This window comes from Cuculus canorus, chromosome 15, assembly GCF_017976375.1.
Source record: "Cuculus canorus isolate bCucCan1 chromosome 15, bCucCan1.pri, whole genome shotgun sequence".
Taxonomy (NCBI): Eukaryota; Metazoa; Chordata; class Aves; order Cuculiformes; family Cuculidae; genus Cuculus; species Cuculus canorus.
The window spans coordinates 17,690,329-17,714,249 of record NC_071415.1 but is presented as its reverse complement, the minus strand read 5'-3'; the positions used below and the strand labels follow the sequence as shown (position 1 = coordinate 17,714,249).

Sequence of the window (23,921 nt, the reverse complement as noted above, 5' to 3'; positions counted from 1 at the left end):
TGAGAAAAGAATAAAAACCAGAAAAGGAATTAATATAATAGTATTGCTTAAATAAAAGTAAAAACTTAAACTTTGAGAGTAGAGGGAATCTCTGTTCTTACAGATTTTGCCTCTGATTTTGAAGACAAACTATTATTCTTTTGGAGTTTGTCTTACTGCAGATTTCATTCTTATTCCTTTTTCTGAGAAAGATATGTGGGGCATAGGCCGAATGTTTCTCAGCTCATAAGAGTAAGAGTTTTTGTTGATTATTATTAATGGTATTTTAAGTAGTAAGCATGGACAAATGAACACAGTTTTCCTTTTTTATTTAGACACTTAGCAAAAATGCTGAAATATCAAACATTTCCTCAGTAGCTACAATATTGCCACTATGTACAAAATATTTGATAAATGTAGTACACATATAAAAATACAGTATGCATTACATATATACAGTACAATGTGCAAAACATATGGCATTCAAACATATGGAATTGATCTTAGGGGTGCAAACAGCAAATACAAAGGCATCATGGTTTCTTATAGAAAGGCAATACATAAACCGACGCCCTGATTGCCATAATTTGCATTTAGTAAAGTAGTGCTTAAATGAAGAGGGCCCTAGACACAGGTGTCTATCTTCTTCTTTTCACAAAATGAGATGCTAAGACATAATTGTGACCATGAAAATAAGAAGAGAAACACCTCCCAGGGTTAGCGTTATTTCTACTGCAAGCAGTACTGTGAAGAAAAATCCTATCTGGAAAAAAGCCTGTGCTATTAATACAAATTTCTCAAACAACAAAAACAACTCTGTACTGTTAAACATCAAAAACATATTTGAAAATATCTACATCCTTAATTTAAAAAAAGTATGGGCTTTTGGGGATTTAATTTCCTATGCTTCAAAATACAAAGTGCCTCCTTTGGCAATATAAATGGCAATGCTTTGGTTCCTATTTAAATTTTTATAATATTGTAATTTATTTTAGGCTGTCTCTTGAATATCTGAGCTGTATTTTTTATAAAAATAGTGTGATCATATAGTTATTAACCATTCCCTGCTTTTATTGAGAATTTGCTCTCATAGCTAGAATGGCTTTTTTTGGCTAGTTTTCTACAAATACATTTATGCACTTTTAACTTTAAAAGTGTTTTTATTCAGTATTGGACACTACAGAATGATGTGGTGTCTCTTTTTTGCACTTTATAGTTATTCGTAGCAGACTGGTATAAAAGGAATTTGAGATTACTTCATGTTTTAATGGATGCTCTTTATTGGCCATGTATACACTGTATGCAACTCGAGTCCATGTATCTTACATGAAAAACCATCTGCAGTTTGGTGAAGAAGCCGTCAAAAGATGATACTAAAGATAAGTGGAAGGTTTTTTTTTTTCCAGTTTTAATAGAATTTATTTTAAGTTTATAATACACTGAAGATGCCATCCAAATAACAACTGTTTACATCAGTGAGCTTTACTGTGTTTTGATTACATAATGCCCTTCCAGTTAAATGTATTCTGTGACTGCATTTCCTCTGCCTTGAAAACAGTTCAGCAGCTTGTTCTTGGGTTCCAATTACAGTGCCTACTGCATTTTTCAGGCATCTGAATGTCTGAGATTATGTAACATAAAAGTTTATTATCAAAACTTCCATTTTAATCAGCTGTTTCCTTGAATGTAACTCCTGTTGGTGAATACTGAAATACCTTGGAAAGAAATTTCAGTGTTAAGTAGTGATTATTTCTAAAAGCTGTGGCCTCAGCTTTATAAAAGTCTGATTCTGCAAGCCTGCATTGCTGGATTAGACTGAATTTCTGTAGAGATCAGCTACCACAAGTTCATTTCAGAGAACTGCTAAATTTATGACAATGATTTCTTAACTATATATAATGTCGAACAAAAATTTTGCCTGTAGACTTACTTGCCTTAACTAATGCTGAATAGCACCAAAAGTGCGTAACAAATGCCATTTCTGTATTAAATGCAGGATTAAATGTACTCAAACTCAGGTTGTGACTTGGTCTTGATTAACATCAGCCTTGTAAAACATATGTCTGAGCTCTTTCCATGTCTACAAGTGTAAACACCAACTTTTAATTTTCATGCTGATAAAATGGTATTCTTAATTACTTTGAAGGATCTACTAACAACACATTTGACAGGATGTGTTCTATTAGTATATTGCAGCCATAAGTGGCAAATTTAGTGCCAGTGCATTCCTTTGCAGCTGTTCTCTTAATGAGAAATATTCAGTTCTGTACAGTCAAGCTGCACAGTCTTGATTAAATTTCTAAGATGTATTGTATTTGTGTTACAAAATTGCCATGTAAAACATGCACACACAAAAGTCTAAGCAAAACCTATTTCTGCCATAACAGGCCTATATAACTATGGCAAATATATCACATTTCAGAACAAAATCTAAAGCAAACCATTATATATAGGGTTTAATACACATAATTCTGAAATGTACAAAAATGTAATCACACATTCCCTACACTAGAATATTTGTAGTTTAAAAACTAAAATGATCCCTTTTTTTTTTCTGCAAATAGACTTTTAGAGTAGAAAGCTATACTCTACTGATAACAACACAGCTCAACTGTTTCGGTTTATATCTGCACATAGATTCCTATGCATTAGCTAATATTCTACACTGCCAGTACAGATAGTTTTGTAGCAAGATGGCTTTGCCAGTTTTAAGCTCTATTTACATGCACATCAAAAATGACAATACAGTTACTTGACGTTAATTTGTCCTCTAAAAATTAATTTACTTGCCTCTTATTTAATCAGAAGGCAGGGTCAAAAAGGGGTAACTCTAACCACACATGGTAGGAAGTCTCATGTATCACACATAATAAATTGACAGTACTGCAGAACATTAGATTTCATTTGAATTTGTTCCTATCAGACCAAGAGTCCTTAATTCTTATTCCCGTAACAGCTGAGGGCACTTAGTATCTCAGAGTACTAGCTCCCAAGACAATATGATGGAAAGGAATGCAAAAAGTTGAATGTATTTGTTCAACGTTATTGTAGAGTCCTATACCATCAACATTTAAGGCAGACAGTCCATGTGTAATATCGTACTCAAGTATTGTAGGCACAGCAAGAAGGAATAAGGAAATATGTCTTTCAACTTCATCTGTTGTTGTGAAAATCTTCATAGATTGTTTTTCAGTACTTAGTTTCAGATTCAAGTAAATCTTGGCCTGTAAATCTACTGAAGATACATGATTTAAAGTGCTGGTAACTGATACGATGCAAACATATGATGCCAGTTTAAACCATGAATCAATGATATCGTCCACTATTTTATCTGAAGCCAATGGAATTCTGTAATATTAGCAAACCAGACAGCATTGTACATCTGGAGACATAAACTTGCAGTTAATTTCACAACATTTTCTGACAAAAGTATTTTGTTGGATGCTAATATGATTGCATTGTGTTTTGGGTTTTTTGTTTTTTTTTTTAAGAAATGAGATACAGGTTGTTAAATAGTTAACAGCTACTATACGTTTTCATTATATTTCTGATACTCGAAGTAAGCAAAAGCTTCAGGGCATTTTTGTTAGTTCCTGCAAAACTTTATTTTTGAAGGTTGGTAGTGAGGAAGGAATTGTGCAATGAGATCAAGTTTCAGGCTAGAAAACATACCAAGTTTCTGTTGTTCAGGAAACAGGAAATAATTCCAATTTTATGTTTGATTATCAGCCTATGTCATCTATGGCAACATTGAACAGCTATTACCTGAGAGACAACCATATTTTACTTCTATTTGCATTTTTGGTTTTTTTTTCCACCTGCTTTCATAATAGAAAAAAACAGCAAAGGGCTTTTAAAATGTAATATTTTCATGATCTATCAGGTAAGAGCTTAATTTTTGCTGTTCTCTGTTCTAGGTATGAAATGTGCCTTTTTATCACAAAACAGTACATCCTGATACTGCTATTCGGGATTCTCACTGAGTGGCTTCTCTGTTTAGCTTCCCTGATGTTATGTACTGGTAGACAAAGCTGTTCAGTAGACAGTGTTCCTGAAGAAATGATGGTGTCCTGTCAGTACTGTCCCCTACAACTTGGTGTGATCCTACAAACAGCTTTGATTGAGGGCATTTGGGCTATTCTTGCATGGATGCTCGCAGGATCATAGTGTACAACAGCATTAATTGAATTTTTCTACTTCCTCAAGTTGTTTTAATATGCTGAGACACCGGATTCAATGATCTAACAAATACCCTCAAACACAAAGTAAATTAGGATATTTATTGTTTCCATTATAGTAATCTCGTTTGAAGACCACTGTTCCCCTCTGTTCACAAAAATAAGCTATACAAAGTTAAAAGAGTATACAAATAACTGTCTGATATACACATTAAAACCTACCTAATAAATCCAGAGCATTGCTATACAAAATTCAGTGTACTCAATATTACCTGGCATAGCTCAGTGGACTTCTTGCAGTTACACTTCATTTCCCTTTGGATGCAATTAAATTCTTCCCTCATGGTTAAAGACTGTGGGAAGAGTTTTAAAAACCACAAAACCAAAATATAAAAAAACCACCTTGAACAGAGACTAGATATATGAAATTTCACTGAACCAGCCAGTGCTTCTACTTGCCTTTGCCCTCTCAATTAATTTTGAACCTGGCTCAGGCTATCCACAGGAACAATGTAGTGCAGTGATACCTCACCCTCCATCAAACATTTGTTCACTGTGTCAATATTGACAGTTGAAATCTCACTTCTTCTCTAAGTTTAGCCATGTTGTGTTGTTCATTTAGGCATTACAAAGTCAGAGGACATTAACTTCTTTCTTAAATATTTGTGATGCATTTACCTTGTGGTACTTTTTAATCAGTAAGTACAATCATCTTTTCTTGACTTGTGAGATACAGCTTTCAGAGGGCCCTGATGCACATTACCGATAGAAGCATAAACTAATTCACTGTTGTAAACTTGAAAATCAATAAGGAATTAGCATCAAGCACTTGTTGTTCTAAACACTACTGCCTTAATTTATCTCAACTGCAATCAGAATTGTACAATAATGGACCTCTGCTGTAAAGAGACTTGCAGATCATGTTCTCATTGGCTGTAGGTTAATCCCAGTGCAACTGTAGATCTTGTGCATCTAGAAAGTCAGTAGAAAACACGCTGGGTGCAGTAGAACTGAGAGGAGTGAGTCCGGAGGAGGAGCTGGGCATTGTAATGTCTAGCCATTCCATATTGTCCAAATTTGTATCGGGAAGGTCAAGAGACAGACAAGAATTATTAGTGGTAAACTGTGGGTCGGATGTTTCCATGGGTGAATGAGAGTGATCTAAAATGCTGGAGTGATTAAGCAGATCATTCTGGAGGTCTTCGATTAAAGAAAATGACTCTCTGTCATCGTTACTACTTGTCAGTTGAGGAATTCCATTACCTGATGGTAAAGTTCCATCCAAGAGGGCTTCAAGTTGGTTTTCCAAACTTATAGACAAGCTGCTTGTTGGTTCTAACGACACAGGAGGGGGGGCCATTTGGATTTGTGGCGGTGGGCGGGATATCGCTGTATTCACTGGCATTGTCGTGATGTTGGCTGTTACTGGTCTCATTTTAGAAATGGGAGATGGTTCTTCCTTTATTGGAAGGGAAATCTCTGTAACAAAAAAAAAGCCCACAACTGAATTCCAAAAAGATAATGACATACATCCTCAGGCTTACAACATCCACCTCTTTTTTTGCCCATTTGCATCCACAAGTGAACTCAGTGGAGTAAGAGTAATTTTGCTGTTCTGACAACACGAACACTACATACATCAGACACGTCAGGTACCTTTGGAACAACAAAGTATTTTAAAACAAATTCTAGAATTCCACTTTAAGTAATACTTCAGCCAGTTAGAATATTTATATTGATGAAAAAATGAACGATTTCCTAGATGTTAGCTTTACCTCCTTCATGTTTGTAGTTCTTCTAATTAGAATTATGGAGCCAACAGATCTCCTCATTTAGAGAGGAGTATCTCAACCAATTTTCAGTTCCACTTCTGTTTAGTACCATGTGCACCTTGATGAATTCGGGTTTAAGAGATCAGTTGGTGTGAACTCTCATTCCTGATTCTGGAATCTGAAACTACTCTTCTGTCATGGAGTTCCTTATAAGACAGTGGCAGTTACAATAAAAGAAAATAAAACAAACTAAGTTCCAGTTAATTCTTAGATGAGAATGAAGTCCAAAAATGGGATCAGACAGCCCAAAATATGCAAATAAATCCTCTAGCACAGAGGATGTTTCTGCTAGCAAAAACATCCCTGACAAAATATCTTTGCACCAGTGTTCCAAGCAAACATCACATTCTTAAAACCTGTAAGAGCATCTATTGAAATAATTGCTTAACAAAAGTAAAAAAGCATTACTAGATGGACCCTGTCACTTTCTTGAAATAAATAATATACTAAACATTCTTCAGCGTTGAACTCACACAAGGGCAAGAGCCCTAAATGCTCTGCGTTTTTCATGAAGATGATCAGGAAAGGTTTGCTTTTATATGGCAACTTTGCAAATATGAAGCAGTTGTTACCTTTAAGATCAAATGGGTTTAGTAATGTAGCACTCAAAGCAAATATTTAAGTAAGCACACCAATGTTTCCTACATCCTCTGTTCCAGAGGTAGAAGTTCTTCTAACAACCCATGCAATATTTTAATAAAAGTACTGCAAGCATTTTTTTATTTAGCTTGAGTTGTTGATTGCACAGGTCACTTATCTCAGTCTGTTACTGTCTACTCTATTTTCTTCAGCTGACTTTGCAAAGTCTTTGAAAATGAGAAAATACTTTGATGTTTACAATATTGCTAAAATCTTCTAATACCCTACAACCAGTCACTTATATCCTGACATTCACTGCTGTCAAGATCCTTATATGACAACAGTACAAAACATTAAGTTACTTGAATTGCTTTGCACCAGAACATTTCCCAGTGTTATAATGGCTTCTTAGCCTACAAAGACTCATGACACCCGAAAGCTGCCTCCTTTTACCGCAAAGCTACTTTGCATATTGCTTTAGTTATTTCAGTTCCTTTCTGATAGTTCCCCTATTTTAGACACAGAAAGTTGTTATTAATTAATGTCTCTATCTAGTTCACACATACTTTTTCCTGTAATTCTTTTTTGATGTTTAGAGTTGATAATACAGGGCTATACTTCAGGAAATTTTATTATCAACATGCTTTCGCTCTTAGCTAATTCTATTTTTTGTATAATTTCAATATACATGATATGAACTTGCTCAACTTTTCCAGTTTTGGTGAAATACTTCAGTGCTAACCAAAGGTGTTATTTTAATCATTTGAATGCTGCGTGGATTACGGCAAAGGTCTGCCTGGGCTAATTTACAACAGAGAAGTTCTACAACAGGTTGACTGTATGTGTTTTGGTCAATGTTTTCTTTAATAGATAATTGCATACTTTCAGAAATACTAGTTTCATCCAGGCTGGACAGCTTCTACCTTCTCTCCTTGGAGGAATTCTTTCCTTTGATTATAGCACTGAGTTTTTATTAACAGATTTTACAGCACTGCATCATGCAGATGTCAATTAGCTTACCTCCACTCTTGATGAGTATATCAAAAAGATCATCCATCTGCTGACTGTGCGCACTGGAAATCTGTAGTGCATGAGAAAAGGGTTATTCTTTTTCAGGTGGTACTTTCGCCTCTCAATAGTACATAAGTACTAACCTATGATTAAGACTAAACCAAAACTATCAATCTAGAAAACAGAAGTATCTTGGAGAGACATTGGTAATCCCTATGTCCAGTCTCAGTACAAAGAAATAGGGAAAAAAATCTGAAAAGCAAGATGACGTTTTCATGAAGGCGACCTAGAAGACAGGTGCAGAAAACAAGGGACAAGAAATGGAATTACCAGCCCTGTTCTGTACCAGGATAAGTATCTGGCAGAACTGTAGGACTTCGAGGGTGCACCGCGAACAGCTTTCTCAGAGACATCCTGCAAACAGCCATCATGTGAGATGCATTTTGTTGGATACAGGTTTTTAATTCCGATTTGTATATTCATTTTCTTTTCTTTTTTTAACAGAGGGGGAAGCTTTTGTGAACCGTTTATCTGTTTTAAATGGCCATCTCCTGAATATCTGATCCATAAGCAAAAGGTACCAAAAACCCCCACAAACCCCTTATTTCAAAAATGGTCTAGGAAAAGTGGAGACTTTTATGGCGGTCTCAAAGCTAAAACAGTGTTTCAAAATATTTGGTATATTCTGGAGATGGGAAGTGATTTGTCATCAGGAGATCTAGCTCCCGAAAAGAGGCCAGTGGGGAGGTACCTCGCTAACTGGTAGTGATAAAGTCCTGTACGAAGACCTGTGTGCATTATCCCAATTATCTATCACCAGCTGGATACTGTAAGACACACTCGTGTCATGAAACAGGAGTTCTTTAGTTAAACACAATTAGGAAAATATTAGCAGGGTAAGTTAGAAAATATTGATGCCAAACAAAAAACTAAAATAAGCAATGACTTTGATAACTCTAAAGAAAAAGACTAAACAGGAGAAAATAACTACCTCACGATGCGATGTCTGAATATTGCGGGTCTGTTTTATGGCCTCTTCATAACGAGGAGGATCTTTTGTCTTGGATACTGTGTTGTTGAAGAGAGATTGTTGTACAATAAAAGGTTGTGCTTGTGATGGAGAGCCAGGCTGTGTGAAATAACAAAATAATGACTGGACAATACATTCTAGTGAATTCAAGATGTACCAAGTTCAAGAGTATCCTATTTAGTTGTACCAATCTACATATTTACAAATAACAATAACATAGGTAATCAGAGGGATAAAAGAATACTTTCTTACGCATGCATAAATACATATATGCATTATTAAACTCTACAAAACATTCTTCCTCCTTGAGTGAACTACAGTATGTACACAGTCACGTTATTTAAGAATGATAATACAAAAATGAACTTTATGGAACATTGTTGGGCTGATCTTACCTTACTAGGAGTAGCAGGTCCGTTCTGCACCAACGGAACCGGACTGCCACCAGTGTGAATGTTAGAGTTTGATGTTTTATTAATAAAAGTCTGTGAAGGTGTTGTAACTGGTGCAGTCTGATAGGAAAATACTGCATTTGATGTGGTAGGTGGAAAAACCTGTAAAGGATTATTGTATCAGTCTTAGTTTGTGATGGTTTGATTTTCTTTTACATTAGTAACATTGAGTAAATGTCACTAATAAAAGATTAAGACTTTTAAAAAAAACAAATGCTTGCTTAAATTCCCTATTAAGGGTATGTTATTTGTATCGACTTTTCCCTTCAGTGGAATAACTTGTAAATCTAGAACAATTACTCTTTGAAAGAAACTTTCTGCTGTCGCAGCTTTCATTCATCACTGATAACTAAAAATATTTTCCCACAATTTTGCAGGGAGCATGAGAAAATATGATATAATTTTTCCGAAATACATTCAGAAGAATATGGATTAGTTTAGTACAGTGTGCACGATCCCCCCCACCTACTGGACACTCCATAAAATGAATTTATTTCTGGCCTGATGCAAGCTCATATAGATGTATCCACACCTGTCCTATGCTGCCTGTTTTAAGATAGAACGGATTGGTTTGTGCCAAGTTTCTTTTAACTACAGATGTTGATGAACAGTGAAGTAGAGGCAAAAGATATAATTGATGAACCTGGGTGTAAACTGTAAATTTGGTTACTGGTATAAAAACTTTTTATTTCTTCAGCTGATAGTCCATGCAGTCATTGCAAATGATTCCAAGAAGTATCCTACTTCTCATAAAGAGAGAGGAAGAGGAGCTATGAGCGTTCTTTTAAATTCAGTATCGCTCCCAGATACCCTTATGAAAAAGGTGTGACAAATCTTTGATCAAGGATGGCAATAAAGCTAGGATAAGTTTTGTGGAGTACAGTCTGAATACCAAATTAAGTCTGGTGTAAGAGGGCTTAGTACAGTTTTTGTTAACCACCTGGATCATCTGTGTGAAAACTGTTGTACTTTCCAGCTGTCTACCACTAAGGTGAATGGACATGGAGATGTCTCCTTATTACTGAATGAATTGAAGAACAAGGGCCAAGTGGTAGCTGAAATGTGAAGAGACACCTCAAGTGTGTAGGAGAATAGAAATGGAATAATTAGCTGGTTTGCATAAGAATCGGAGCTACCTGAGAAAGTCTAGATGGATGAAACCGGTTCAGAGTAGCTTCTCTAAAAAGCATTATAATAATAAGTAGCATTACTCGGCTCAGTTCATTAGCCCAGTTTGCCTGATGAAATATCTAAGCCTAATGAAATGTGAACAGCAGACAGGTAGATCTAATGCTGAATGCATGAAGACTGTCCTGATCTATCATATCACATCAGTATTTTACATTCTGATGTAAAAATCAGTGCAGTTGTGCTCTTTAGTTTCCTGTAAAAGCTGACAGTAGATGTGTGAGAAAACCAGCTAGGATAGCAGGTTGTTCAGCTCCAGGACAGCGAGATGCAGACTAAAGTCCGCAGGGAACTATGTGGTCTCCATGACAACTGATCTGAACAGAGGGAAAGACCAAAGGGTACAATCCTTGGTTATCTCCTGCAATCATTTCAAGGAACTTTTAGACGGCAAAGGAAGCAAACCACTAGTCTGCTTTTTGGATATTTATGTCAGTTTTGACTTCTTTAGGGTAACCTCAATGTTAATGAAATTAAACAGGTTGAACAAGCAGTCCGAAGAGAGATGATGCTCATTTGGTTGTTTTCCCCTTTATTACCCAGCTGTCTAGAGAATAGCAGAGCATAATCATACATCTTCTAAGATAAATTCTTATCTGGAACAAGAGCCTTAGCAGAAGCAGACTGGAGGACACTGCATAGGTAGAAGCCCTGAATCACATCAGAGCACAGGTTTTATGATGCATTTTAGTAAACTGAATTATAAACTTTAAAGGCTGAGATATTTTTAAACAGTTACATAACCTACTGTACAAATTACCCTTTGAAATTTCAGCTGTTCCCGACTTATTCTTCTCTTGGTGCAGGCTGAAAAACATTGTTCTCTGAAGTGTTAGGAGCCTTAGAGTTGATAGCACTGATAAGGAAGCAATAAAAGCCCAAACTCAATCTCTGAGTAATAATAGACCTCAGCCTGGAAGAGTTTCAAAGGAGGAGAAAAGCCTTTTCTTTTGTGATGACTAGTGCTAATGGGTTGATACCAGTTACCATATGAATGCGACTGGATTGGCAGTCATAGCTGTGCACCCAGTGCTGATGAATATTTGTTCTGGAATGGGAGATATGAGCTGATTGTTTTGGCTAGAGAGGAAGAGAAGGCTCTCTCTCTGAATTATTCCCTCATTCCTCAGGAAGAGATGTATCATAGGTATGGTGGGATTTTTCACTCACTGGAATTGCTATTGTCAGTATCAAAGTCCATAACTTTCATTGAGCATGAAATCAACAGGGAAAGTAGGAAAACTAAAAGTGACTCCTATAAAAGAACAAATCTTTGAAACCACAGCTGATGGGGAATTGTCTACAAGAATCTTCCAGTTTGAGCCAGTGGCAAATAAGAGAAACTGCCTCGAATGCTTGGTATACCACTTGTGCCAAGCATGAGGAAGAACATAGTAAGAGTGGTGCCAAAAGCATGCCTTTTAAGAGGAAAATTCTTCAGCCTTAAGTATTTATTTGCAACTGAAAAATAAAGTCCTGCACGGGCCAAAATTCTGGAAAGAGAAGGAGTTAGTAGCCCACTGTATCACAGAAAAATGTCGCATGGAGATGTTACATGACTAGATCATTTATATATGACGCAGATGACACACAAAAAAATCTAAAAGCGCTACCTAGAATTAGATTACACAAGTACTTATTGTAATGCTTACTGCTATCCACAAACCTTTCTGATTTGTTGGGTCTGACCAAGTGCATGCTGCGTGATGGTATTTGGTTTTGATTGTGGAGTATGCATCTGAGGTGCTGTCTGGACCAGGCCAGAGGAAGAAACAGGAGCAGGTATTTGTGATGGGGTCTGTATTCCAGCCTGTGATTGAGCCTGAAGGATGAAGATAAAATATTTCCATTATTTGTATCTGACTGTAAATTGCATCATGTAAAATTCTATTGTATAGATTACTCAGGATAGTAATAGCACATATTCTGGGATGGGTGAGCGTGAACTGTGTCTAGGAAACAGAATTTTTACTCTGTTTGTTACTGATGAATTCCCAGCTAAAAGGTGGTGGTTATTTTGTCAACAGAGTTTAAGAAAGATAAACTGGAGATGGTCCAGTAGAGTGCAGAGAAAACGATGAGAGAGAGCATAACCAGTAAGAAAGGATTATCAGAACCTGGGTTTGGGTAACCAGAAAGACAGAACTGATGATTCATGCAAAAGGTTGTTTTTAAGAGGATCATAGTAGTTTTCAATGGCCACTGAAAGGCCAGAAGCGTGTCTAACCTCAGGAAAGAAAATTTTAGCTTGTAGTTAGGATTTTAGAATGATTTAGACAAAGATCGTTCTGGGCACGTAGCTTCCAGGAACAGCTCTTGCACTACGGACTGTGGGGCCCATCCGCATCAGAACTTTACAACCCTCATAGGTATTGCGAAACATGATGACACCCAGGCTAGCACTGAAGCATAGGCCTACAACAGCTAAGTACACTCTGGAGCTGAAAGAATACCTGGCACAATAATGGGGCAGGGGATTTCATATAGCTGTGTCCCAATAATGCCACTGGGCAGTATATGCTTATTTCTACCTTAAGCCAACAGCTTAAACTGTTTCAACTTGGTCAGATTATTCTTATACCTCTTCACTTCTAACCTATCTTGGCTTATGCTGCATTTGTCCTCTGTGATACTGCCTATAATGAGCCTAAAAATAATATTTAAGTAACCATGGTTTCTTCTTTTAACTCCACTGGAGTTCTACAACCCAGCATTCACATTTTTAAATATGATGAGCCATCACCACACAAGGAAGCTCAAGCACATGTTTTGTGAACAGGTGTCACTCAAAATAAAGTATTGAGTTTGTAGGTCTCTGTTACAATTTGGAGTTGCCAAAATGGTGGTATATGGTGATACAAACCAAACCAACTGTGCACAGAGGCAGTACATGGTAAGACTTTGCAGGAAGGTATTTTTGGGAACAAAAGTTGCAAAGCACTAGAAGACGTTATAGAGACTGGCTCTTCTACTCTTTTCCCTAAAGCAGATATAGGCTAAGCCTGATTTTTAAGTTAATGTTACAAGCAGCACATTTACCTATTTATACTGCATTATGCAAACAGTGACATACTGTTTACATGACGAAAAATAAAAACACCCTTACCTGCAACTTTATGTTTCCAACTGGTAGCTGCACTGCAGTAGTAGAATTCGGTCCCTGGATAGACAGCGGAAGGAGCAGCTGTGCAGTTCCTTGGGTAGTTAATAAAGCTGGAGGTTGAGCAACAACTGCAGTTTGTGGCTGCCTCTGTGTATTAACATAGAATTGAGAAATGGCATTCTGACCTTCAGCTTTGGCCACGGGTATCTCCTGCTTGATAACAACTGCCTTTTTGGCAGCTGGATTCTGACTGCTAGTATACACCGTTTGTCCTAAAGAATGACTGGCTACAGGCGCAGATGGACTTGTACTAGAGCAGTCAATAAGAGCATTTTCATCTTTGACAGCAGCATTCAATTGCTTCTGTTCCGAAGCAGCCGAATTACCAGAGGCCTGAGCCTGTTGCTGTTGTCCCCGTTTTTCAACCTCAAGTTGCATTTTCAATACTTCCACAAGTTTTTGCTCTTGTTCCAGTTTCCTTTTCAGCTCTTCAATCTGTTTTTCTTTTTCTTGAAGCTTGCGGTCCTTTTCTGCTACATCAAACTCCATGGTTGAGGCGCTTCCACTGCTTCGATTCTGATTGTCATCACTCATATTTGCTCTTAGCGGTGAAGTACTTAAGAACTGGGATGGTGACATCATGGTCATGATTTCTGTGAAAGTATCTGCCATACTGGCATCGTCTGTGCTTAGGCTGGATTGTTCTGAGGGAGAGGGAGATACAGGCAAAGGAGAGCTAATGTTTTCAGTATTTACTACTTTGCAGCCAGGTCCAGTAGATGTCTTTTCTGAAGGAAAGCTGGATATTGTATTAGCTGCTGGTTTATTTAGTGTTGAAACAGGAAATGCCACAGTCACTTCCCCAGTGTTACCTGTGGCCCCTGCAGAAGTGGTTACTGTAACAGCGCTACTAGCAGCAACCCCATTGTTATTAAGATCTTGATAGGGTTTCAGACGTTCAATAAGGTCTGTTTTTGTACCAGACACTGGCAATCCCCTTAATTTCAACTCCATTTTAAGCTCCGCTACCTGAAATAAAATACAGCACAATAGTAAAATATATTAAAATTTACTTCTATATGTTCTATCTTACTACATCTTAGTAAGAAAAGTTATTTTTCAGCATATTCATTAGTTATTTTGCCTCTGGGTTCTGACAGTGACTGTGATCTGTCAGAACATTTCCATGACCTGCTCCTTACCTTCACTGTTTCAGTGGCCCAAGCCTTAGTAATTGTACAATGAATAGTAGCGGTGTTATGCTCATTTTTCATAAATATTCAAAATGGGAAAATGAATGTACAGCTCCAGTTCTGGACTAAAAACTTCTGAAGCAAACCTGCCCGTGATGGCAGCAGTACAACACTGAATGCTAGTACACTGGGCCCCTTTGTTGCACTATCAAGACAGGTCTATTTCTGAGAAATTTTATCAGGTCGGTTGGATGATTCAGTAGACCTCAGTAGACATCGAACACAAAAGGCTCTCTCTAATTAGCAACTGAACAGTTACAGCTATGTGCCATCTGGGTTTCTTTTACATAAAAAATGTATAAGCAGTGAAAATTAATCTTATTTCTCATAGAAAAATTTTATCAGTTTTCCAGTAGGCTTACAAAGTGAAGTACAAATGCGTTGAGCGTAGATTAATTCTGTGCTTCAAAACACCAATTATGAATGGCTTCTGTTTATGGTATTCATACACTACATCTAATTATAGCGCATTCAGGCTATATATAAGTTAGAACAAGCTCTAAAAGAATAAAAGGTAGTGACTTAACTAATATTTCAGTGCCAGTCTATAATTTTAAATTACAGGTCTTCATGTTTTGGAAATGATTAGAAGTAACAGCCACTCATTTGCATAACGTCTCTAAGAAGCACAGCAATGCCATGTGAAATAACTGTCTACATAACAATGATTATCAGCTGTTTCCCCCAGCTTGGTATCCTCTACACTTGCTTCAGAGTGCATTCCAATTTTTCCAGGTTTCAACAATGCATTTCTGAATTCTTAATCAGAACTGATTTAGATGATCCAGTGTTAAAACCACCACCAGCAAGTTTCCAAGTATGGGTTATGCTACTGTTACCACATTAGCAGGAATGGCAGTTCATTATTCAGAAATGTGTAAGTGAACGGCTTTTAGTCACTGCAAAGAACAAATTCAGATAGTAACTTAAATATCTTTAAAAGTTAATAGTTAATGACTTAAATTTTGAAAAGCCTTTATCAAACACTATTGCTGGAATTGTATTTTAAAATCTTTAAAGGCTTTATCTGATGACCATACATTACTGTCTTGAGAATCTGATCGTGCAACCCCTTTCGTATACCTTCAAGTCTAAAAAAATGATCACTCCCATTTCTCAGAAACCCAACACCTCGGTAAAGGAAGGGAGAAATGAATGAACTGCCCACTAGATGTCCGTACTTGTCTGCCCAGGGTTTGGTACATTCATGTAGTTGCTATTAAACAAATCTGCATCTAAACCCCTTCAAGCTTCTTCAGACTCATTTCCATTAGGTCCCTCACAGTATTGATTCCCAATAATGTATTTCTGAAGGAAGAAAATCCTATGCAATGCCTTCATATTACAGTTTAAATAGACTTCACACAGTTATTTACAACTTCAAGAAGCTTTTATAAAATTTAGAGTTTGTTTTCAGATGACGTGTTGAACTCTGGTAAGATTTTGTATTTTCTCTTCTCTTTTACTAGTGCGTTTTCTCTGTTGGCTTTGTAGCAATGACCTCTCTGAACATTTTACTATTAGGTCATCTCTTAATTTATACTGCTTAACTAAACTTTGTTATTTACATACCAAAACTGTTATAAGGAAATGACTGTTCTAGCGTTTAAATCTACTTGGGATAAAATTTCACACAAAGGGCATCTCAGAGTTTACCCAAGGTATCAAATTATGCACCCATACAATTTGTCTGAAATTATTGTGCCTCTTCTAATTCTTTGGGAAAAAAATGTCATTTCTAGAACACATGCATGCGAGGAGGCTAAATCAAAACAAATATTTAGTCTGTAAGAGTTGTGTATGAAAACTCAGGCAACCTTATTCAAAACAGTAAAAAGTACGGTTTCCATTGGTGAATAATATCTGGGCTTATTCTTTACAATAACACTTTGCAGGTTATGGCCTATAGTGATGCACAGGAATGGACAAATCCTTCCAATGTTTTACCTTCAAGTCATCCAAGCTTGAAGGTAGAGGTCCTGGTTTCCGGCTGGGAAGACTACTGTTCTGCCTTGGGGAGCTGGCGGCTGATGTTGGTGTACTGTTATTCAAAGTATTCAGTGGTGTGTTCCCGTTGTTAGTCTGTTTGTCATTCAGTGGCCTTTGAGTGATAAGAAAAAGGGGACAATAACATCAATGCTAATTATAGTATGTTCTCAATCAGGAAGCTGTGATTCTGAATCCAGTATCTATCCAAGTTAATTTACAAATATTACTTTTAAAAGAATATAGTTAACATAAGACGTTACCATTAAATAATTTTAGTAAATCAGCACAGAGAGGAAAATATGTGTCAACACACTACTCTGTTATTTTCTCTTCATTTAAGTGTACTGATTTATGCTTCATAGTTTTAATTATTGTCATAGTATCCCTGAAGGATACTGTGGACTGCAGAATCAGTTTATACAAATTAATCATCAGCTAGAGCAACTAGTTACTTTTGACATCAGTAAGAACCCCCACCATGTTGAACTCTGTGTATCAACCCTACATACATACATGTCCAATGTTCAATGTAAGGACAATGTGAAGGCAGTTAACTCTGAAGATGATGCATTTTTATCAGCTGTACTCATAAGAAGAATCTCAAACATGGATCTCAAAATAATTGCAAAAATTTAAAAATGCCATTTTACACTAGATACCACAAGTAAGCTCTTATTTTGTTCAACTGATTTATGAAGAAATGTTTCTGAAATGTCAGTAAATGGAACATAAGAAGCGTGGGTAAGCAGGCAGAAACATCTCTAGTCCAAATGTTAGGATACATGGTAATTATAAATATAACCACAGATGGTATCTTTAACTTTTCTAGCCTCACTTGCTGAGGAAAAATAACTCAGTGAAAACTCATTAAAAAACAACAACAACAACAAAAAACCCAAAACAAAATAACCCCAAACAGTTGAAAGTCATTTAAATTCAGGGTTGTGTGACGGTGGCATGTTACACTATAAGCACTTCTAGGAAAAGATTGGTCTGACATGGTAAGAATGAAACCCTGCACACAGTCAGCTTCTCATTCTGCTGTACAGTACTGGCAACTCTTCAAATATTTTTCTGGCTGTTTCTGTGTATAAATAATCGAATCATAGTATAGTTAGGGTTGGAAGGGACCTTAAAGATCATGTAGTTCCAACCCCCCTGCCAAGGGCAGGGACATCCCACTAAATCAGGCTGCCCAAGCCCCATCCAACCTGGCTTTGAAATCAGAAAGTATACTTCTCACTGTTAAAAGTGCTGAAGATCAACATTGATGAGGAACTCATATAAGCACTAGAGATGAGGCGATAAACAAGTTTTACCTAATTTAAGATGACTGATTCTTCTTATTTGTAAACTGCAAAAATGTAGTCTGTGAATCTAATGCAAAAAGACAATAAAGACACACAATAGTACGTGTCTTTGTAAAAGCCACTGTAAGCTGTGTCTGTAAGCTTCTCTTCTGCTCTGCCTATCTATGTCATATTTGAGCAAATACGGTGTCAAAACTTTCTTGCTTTCACATAAATGCTTTTGAGTTTCAAATATGCATCTGGTCAGAAAAAATGCATCTGACAGGTAGGTGGTTCTGTTGCCATGTCACAAAAATAACTAGGACCTCTGAAAAGCTTACCAGACTTCAAGAGTTTTTTAACAAGAGAACCACCTCATCACCTTGTTAAATGTGGCAAATAATACCCACAGTGATGCATACTGCCATTTAAGTTTTCTTGGGTTCCAGCGCCTCTTAACATTTACAAAACACATGTACTTCTAAAGCACTAAGTTTTTAACTGATCTTTTTTTTAAAGGACACAAACAATGCTTCACATACTTCAGTGGTGCAGGTAGAATTGTCTGGTAGTTGTAGTGTTGTTGCTGTTGGCTCAGGATCTGCAGCTGCAAAAACAGTTGCTGCTGTTGTAGCAGACGAGCATAGTTGGAGTCCATCTGTGGCTCATTTTTCTCACCTTTCTGATCAGGTGGAATATATTGATGATACTTCAATTTTTTCACTCTTGGTTTAGGTTCTTTACATTTCTTGCTCCGATGCTTATCATTTGGGTTCTTTGGGTGGCTTTGCTGTTTATGGATGGAAAAGATTGAAACTGTAACAGATAGCCATTTACAAGCAGTTATGCAAGGTGCAAAGATAGAGCATAGAGGATAAAAATAAAGCGTTTACTGCAAAGGGTTGCCGAATACAGTTATGCCTGCAAATGTGCTCAAAAGGATCACCTACCATCCTTGAAAAGTTAATGTACTCCTGCAGGCTTATAGTGTGCACCAGTAGTAGTCATCAAATCACAGTTTATGATGAAGGCACGAATGAACCTAAGGGATTCTGCTAGCCATGAGCTGTCATTGCAGAGAGGCATTCTTCTCTTACGGATAAGTTCAAAGCCACTTAGCACTTTGTACAAGTCAAAGCTAGTATCTTAAACTCCATCTGTAAACACCTGCAGGTTAGAAGTACTTACAGGTCTAGCTTAAAAACATGGACAGTCCTGTAAATTACAGGATTACTCTTATGAGGCTTTCAGCAGCACGCTTATTAGCAGTACCTGCACATATGGTAAAACTCTCTTCCTTTACAAGCCCTTTGCAATTACTTTGAGTGAAAAGTTGAAGGCAATTACCTAGTCATACAGAAGGTATCAGAGCAGAAATCCTGTGTTGATCCATGCACATATATTACAAAGATAGCCTGGTTTGGGGGATATCTGAATTTGTTATTAAGGTCCTACATTAAGTAAGCTGGTACAAGTCCAGTGATTTCACTGGATATAGCCAAATTTATACTAGAAATTGACTATCAGAGGTTGTCCTTGTAAATTTAACAGAGAATTAATTTCATGTGGTTAGGTAGTTGTCTATGTACATATAATCATTACACAGCTGAAGACCTTTGGCAAAATCACTGAACTGAAATATTCTGGACATCTTCGAACACAACCCCCTCTGTAACTGTACTTGAAAAAGTTTTCCATGGTGCTGGCTAGGTCAGTGCAGAAAAGCGGATTGAGTATGTTCTTCTGGTGTTCAAATACAAGGATACAGTAACTTCTCTCACACAGTGTGTTCTGCTGATACAATACATGAACTAAGAAAACAGTTGCAGAAAAGGAGAAATGCCATTCACCAGTTTGGTTACAGGTAGACTATGAATGTGGCTGCCTCTGTTCCTATGAAATTATTCACCATGCAAAACTAGATAAGGAAAGATTAATTCACCAATAGAAAGCAGAAATACAATCTTGCAAAAATACATTGTCCCTATTTCTTAAAAAACTTTCATAACAATGTAACGTGTAATTCTGCTTGAAAACTTTTGTCAACTGTACTGTAAGGACCTCTTGAAATAACAAGCCAGTCCCTACAAGCATTTATGGCTATCTTAGTATACAGAAGCTTTCAGTCAGCAACCTAGTATGTTCTCCTGAACACTAATAAGAGTTGTTGTTAGTCACAGGCGTGATAACATTACTCGTGTATTTTTTCATTAAATATAGCACTGGAAAAGGACACAGATTAAGAACAGTCCTCAGATGCCACTATTACACAGACACCTACCTTTACTAACGTTGGCCCAGGCTTTGCTGCAGATAAAGTATTTGTGGTCAGGGTGGTTGTAGTAGTAGAACGTGTAACGTGCTGTTCAATTGTAGAGGGAGTTTTGAGAAATTCGGGAACTGGAGAGGTTAAAGGTGGATACTAGTATTAAAAAAATATAAGGAAAAAGAGAAACATTAAAAACATCCATTGTCTGGATAATCAAAAAAATGTGAAAAGGTTAAGACAATTTACTATTGTGTCAAATTCACAAATTACTTTTAGGAGGAATGGCGAAAACAGGACTTTTTCGTGTACATGTCTACAAGTATTCTATAAAGCTGTATTTTGGCACACTTTGAATACATCTAATAAGATCAACTTTTTTCATACCCTGACTTCTTAGTTTGCATCTAAATATACCCTAAATTGATTTTTACTAATACAGGACTTACTTCTAGCTTCACCAAAGCAAAACGGTAACTGATTTTAATACTAATTTTTATAGTATAGCACAATAAATATTTTTCCACCATTAACATTTTTCTTAAATCTTCTTCAGAATCCTCTGCACACAATAAGAATCTTGCCACCCAAACCATCATAAAAGCCTCTCTCTCATGAAGGTCAAATGTCAACGTAGGAAAACAAACTTCTTGTTTCAGAATGATCACGCAGCAGCAGAGCAGGTGCATTTTGAAAAGACAACTTCCTAGAGTACTTTCCTGGCAACCAGACCTCTGACTGTGCCAGGAGGTGCATTTCTTCTGTATTCGACCACCAGCACAATTACATTACTATGTAGGTACAAGCCAGTAGCCTACCGAGTTTGTTCTCTTCCTGCAACAAATATCATACATCTTATCTTTTCCTCAAGCCTATATAGGCTTAGGAATTTTCTTATTCTTTTCTTGGCACCACTACACCTAGAATAAAATTCCCCAGTGTTCCTCCATAATAAACAAAGATCACGGAGATTAACTTTGTCATATCAATTTCTTCTGTTCTGAAATTGTTTTGATTTAAAACCTATTTCTTTCTCTAGTAAGTATCCCTCTGATGGGATATAGACTCTGCACATAAACACCACTTGTTTTTCTAGATCTCAGCCCTTGTGTTTCTAGCTACACAAATTAACTTATTTTCTCAAAAATAAGATATTTCATTCTCTGATCATCCTTTCCTGTTTGTTACAGTTTTCATTAATCTTTTCTTGGATATAAGTAACTGGAAACATGTATAGGATATTTCATACGGGGTCTCTCACTGGATCCTTACAGTGGTATCAACACTTCCACTCAAATACCTCCTCTGACACATTTGCAGGTTTACAGAGAAAGTACATAGTTAGTCACTTCACTGCTGCCTGCTGCACGCCAGCTGTCTTTCTCCTCAGTTTTCTCTTGAGCCATTTCTTTTTCACGGGAAGGACAGGTTGTGTTTTTTATCTTTTTAAGAACTATTCCATTCTATTAGAACTCCATTTCTCTCCTAAAGGCCAAACCTCCCAGTTTTCTCTGCATAACAACAGTCCAACTTTGTGCTGACTATGCCTTCCAACTTTTGCTAGGTGATCCATTCTTATGTCGAGGTTGTGCATGGTGACATGAAACCAGACACTCCCCAAATCAACTCAATTACCAGCTTCCTTTCAACACAGTATTTCCTTCTGTCTTATCTCTGCTTATCATCATCTTCTCCGGTTCTGCAAGCATTTAATATGCTAGAATACTAAATCCAGACAGATGAGATCAGTTGCATTTCTGTTGTTTGTGAAAGTAATTAGATCACCTGGTACAATATTCCCTTAATAAAAGCCCATCCATTTCCCTTATATTTGTATCAGTAAATGTCCTTTTTCTTCAGAATACATTCTAAAATTTTGCATTCTAATTCAGTGAGACAGGTACTTCTCCCCAATTCATTTTCTTGTGCTCTACTATTCTTCCATGAAATTGTACCACAAAGGCCTTAAATGAGTTTCCTAAAAAGATTTGGTGCACATTGTAACTTGATGTCCTGGTTCTTTTGTATTTCTGGGATGGCAGTTACACTGAACTCTCCAAATTTGTTTACAAATAAATTATAATAATTTTCCTTTCTATCTTTGCATTTCTTTGATACGTTTTGCTGTGTCTCCAGCAGTCCCTGACCAACAGGCAGTTATAGCTAGCTTGCTGTAACCTTTCTAAACTCTATAAAGGTTTTAATCCTTCTGTAGTGCAGCCATTCATAGGAAAAGCTCCTGATACTGCTTATTAAACTGGAAGATTTAGTATCCCATGCCTAGTCTCTGAAACATTGCACATGTGCCTGTCTTGGGGTTGTGTCAGTTTATGGTGGCAGGCTAAAGATATAAATGCCTCTATTTTTATATCCAACTTTCTAAGTGTTTGTTCTGGAAAGCATCCGATATCCACACAGTATCTGTTATTCACTGGACTTGCATAAGAATTGGCAGGGGACTTACTCTTTAGAAAAGGGTTCTGGACGCTGTATTCCAACATATTGCACTCCTGTTGCTATGAAGTTTAAAAGGCTTATTCTAGTTATAACAGTAGCATTTAAAAAAGCACTTAGTCTGTCTTTGAATTGAAGTATCATGTACAATATTACCATAAAGCACAGGAGAATGCTAATGGTCTCATGATTTTCACTGTTCCTTACATTTTGTTTTCCTAAAATCCCATCTGAAAAGCATTTGCAACGTTTGAAAATTCATTACATAATCTTTTACTACTCATCATTCTGATCCTTCTTGAATCCAAACAAATAACTTGACTCCAAACACACTGTTTACCCACTCTTTAAAGGCTATGAAAACGAGGTCCATAATGACAGCACAAAAATACTCTTTAAAATGGTAAAGTTAGTAACTTTCAAAAAAAATCCTCCTTAACTCGCCCCTTCTTTTAACTGGGCTAGTTAACGGTTATGAGTTTAAAATTACTAGCTGAGGTATGACAAAACATAGTGAACAATCTACGTAAGCTAAACATAGTTACCTTTAAATAAGTACATATATCTCATTAACAATAAATGTACATAATAACTCAAAGGTAAAGATAAAGACCTGTGAAGCAGGCACTGTACAAGGTATTCTAGAAAGCATCCAGGTAGCTGTATGATTATACATAAATCCCCATGTTTTCAGTAGCTAACAAGATAAAAAATGTATTTGTAGCACATGATGTTTGTTTCAGTACTGTTTTGGCAAATTACTTTACAATGGCTCATTTATAATGTGATTAAAGAGAGGGCAGGCAATGTTACTGTCCATTTTGATCACTAAACTAAATTGTTGTGAGTTTGAGAGAGAATTCTTCTTATTTTTGTAGCTCTGTGAAAACAGTCAAGGGTTTTCATTCAAATACACTGTTCTTTAAATCCTCATGCGTTTAAATGCTCTACTATAAAGACAACATTTTATGTGCCGTGGCAGACTTAGTTACATTCCATTCTTTGTTAAGTAACTGGAGAAAATACTAAAAACTTCAACATAAAGGTTATTTTCATTTCTTTCATTTCTCATATATTCCTTAGGCTATATTTTAAAACTATAGGAGAGAACATTTAAATTATGTGGGAAGCTGTATTTTTTACAGACTTTTTTGGAGATACTGGCATTGACTTCAACTGTTGTTTCAGTGAAGTATAATTCTAAACGAGTTCAAGACCTAAACGAGTTCAAGGTCTGTAAGACCTTGCCCAGAATGAGGACAGACATTAAGTAATCAATAACAGATGGAGTAAACCATGGATATGACCTTTCAAGTGA

General features: G+C 36.6%; 1 protein-coding gene and 1 long non-coding RNA gene across 14 annotated transcripts in view; one reads left to right on the top strand and one right to left on the bottom strand.

Annotated features, from left to right (window-relative positions):
* The window catches only part of LOC128853699 (uncharacterized), a 51,054-nt gene that overhangs the window by 9,104 nt on the left and 18,029 nt on the right, over window positions 1–23,921 (top strand). The gene's annotated exons all lie outside the window — the stretch shown is intronic.
* Window positions 292–23,921, bottom strand: part of MRTFB (myocardin related transcription factor B) — a 63,826-nt gene continuing 40,196 nt past the window's right edge. For 10 of the 12 annotated variants that reach the window (XM_054080280.1, XM_054080281.1, XM_054080289.1 and 7 more), the window contains 9 exons: window positions 20,165–20,305; window positions 18,426–18,673; window positions 16,553–16,706; window positions 13,356–14,381; window positions 11,916–12,071; window positions 9,005–9,163; window positions 8,571–8,708; window positions 7,589–7,649; window positions 292–5,636 (listed from right to left, as the gene is read on the bottom strand). In XM_054080280.1, coding sequence (XP_053936255.1) covers window positions 5,098–5,636; window positions 7,589–7,649; window positions 8,571–8,708; window positions 9,005–9,163; window positions 11,916–12,071; window positions 13,356–14,381; window positions 16,553–16,706; window positions 18,426–18,673; window positions 20,165–20,305 — 2,622 coding nt within the window. In that variant the 3' untranslated portion in view covers window positions 292–5,097. The remainder of the gene's footprint in view (window positions 5,637–7,588; window positions 7,650–8,570; window positions 8,709–9,004; window positions 9,164–11,915; window positions 12,072–13,355; window positions 14,382–16,552; window positions 16,707–18,425; window positions 18,674–20,164; window positions 20,306–23,921) is intronic. The other 2 variants (XM_054080285.1, XM_054080284.1) reach the window with 2 other exon arrangements.